The sequence below is a fragment of the Monoraphidium neglectum genome (assembly GCF_000611645.1).
Source record: "Monoraphidium neglectum strain SAG 48.87 unplaced genomic scaffold scaffold01192, whole genome shotgun sequence".
In the NCBI taxonomy this organism is placed as follows: Eukaryota; Viridiplantae; Chlorophyta; class Chlorophyceae; order Sphaeropleales; family Selenastraceae; genus Monoraphidium; species Monoraphidium neglectum.
Window position 1 is genome coordinate 16,360 of NW_014012436.1, and position 1,300 is coordinate 17,659.

General features: G+C 65.3%; 1 protein-coding gene across 1 annotated transcript; it reads right to left on the reverse strand.

Annotated features, from left to right (window-relative positions):
• Window positions 1-757: 757 nt before the first annotated feature.
• Window positions 758-1,093, reverse strand: MNEG_6981 (hypothetical protein; the record flags this gene model as incomplete). Its single annotated transcript, XM_014044550.1, has 1 exon — window positions 758-1,093. A coding segment is annotated over one exon (336 nt), but the record flags the coding sequence as incomplete, so codon positions are not given.
• Window positions 1,094-1,300: the final 207 nt, after the last annotated feature.

The window sequence follows — 1,300 nt, forward strand, 5'->3', positions numbered from 1 at the left end:
GCCGCTCGCCGGCCGTGCGCACGGGGCGTGCAATCGCCCGCGGGGCTGCGAACGCAACGTTGACGGCGAGCGGCGTTCGGGTGTGCCTGAGTGGGCTAAAAGCACCCAAAATACTAATCAAGAGCGGGCCACATGCCGCAGAGCAGCCACGCGCCCTGGGTGGTTGCACCTTCCCTATTGACCAGCAGCGCGTGGCGGATGTGCAATTCAGCAAGGTGCCCCCATTTTATCTGTTGGCCGTGGCATCTTACTGTACACGCAGCTTTCTGGGCCTGTGTTGTGACATTGGAGGGGACCAGGGCTCGCTATGTGTTGCAACGCAGAGACAGCAGGCGTGCCCCTTTCCCCCACCGGCAGTTGGCGTCTGACACCAGTGAAGCACAGCCTCAGGTGCGCACACACGAGTGCACTTACATGCGCGCACACACACACACACACACACACACACACACACACACACACACACACACACATGTGCGCGCGCGCACACACACACACACACACACACACTCACACACACACACTCACACACACGCGCGCGCGCGCGCCCACATACATATACCTGCGCGTGCACTTATGCTAACGTGCACACGCAATCCCTCTGGCACACCCCAGCCCACCCCTGTGCGCCATGGCAACCACGCGTTTTTCAGCCTGTCCCCAGGAAATTACACAGGATCAACAGATCTGTTCCCAGGGCAGGGCCAAAGTGCAAAAACCGTGATGCAATGCAGGCAGCGTTGCGGGGCGCGTCGCGTCACTCCGCCTCCAGCGACGCCAGGAAGTCCTGCAGCACCGCCAGCAGCTGCAGCGGCGCCTCTACGTGCACCGCGTGGCCAACGTTGGGCAGCTCGACCAGCGTGTGGGTCGGCCCAGCCGCAGCCGCCGCCGTCACCACGTCAGCCTCCTCTCCTACCTCCTGCTGCTGCTGCTGCCGCTGCTCGGCTACGCTGTCGCCGGTGGCGCCGCGGGGCGACGGCGGCGCGAGCTGCGCCAGCATGCGGCGGTGGATGCCGACGAACTTGGGGTCGAGCTGGCCTGCCACCAGCAGCAGCGGCGCGCGCACCAACGGCAGGCGGGACCACAGGGGCTCCTGGGGGGCCAGGGTGTTATTTTTGGGGGCAAGGAACGGGTTGGTGACCGGCGCATGGCAGGAGGTGTTGGGATTGCAGCGCGGAGAAAGCGGGCGCTCATGAACAGGCTTCTGGATGTGCGGGCTTCACGAGGCAAGGCGCGAGAGACGCCAGGCCCCGCGCCCCTCCGCCCAGCCTGTTGTGACGCGACGGCGGCGGCCCAGCGG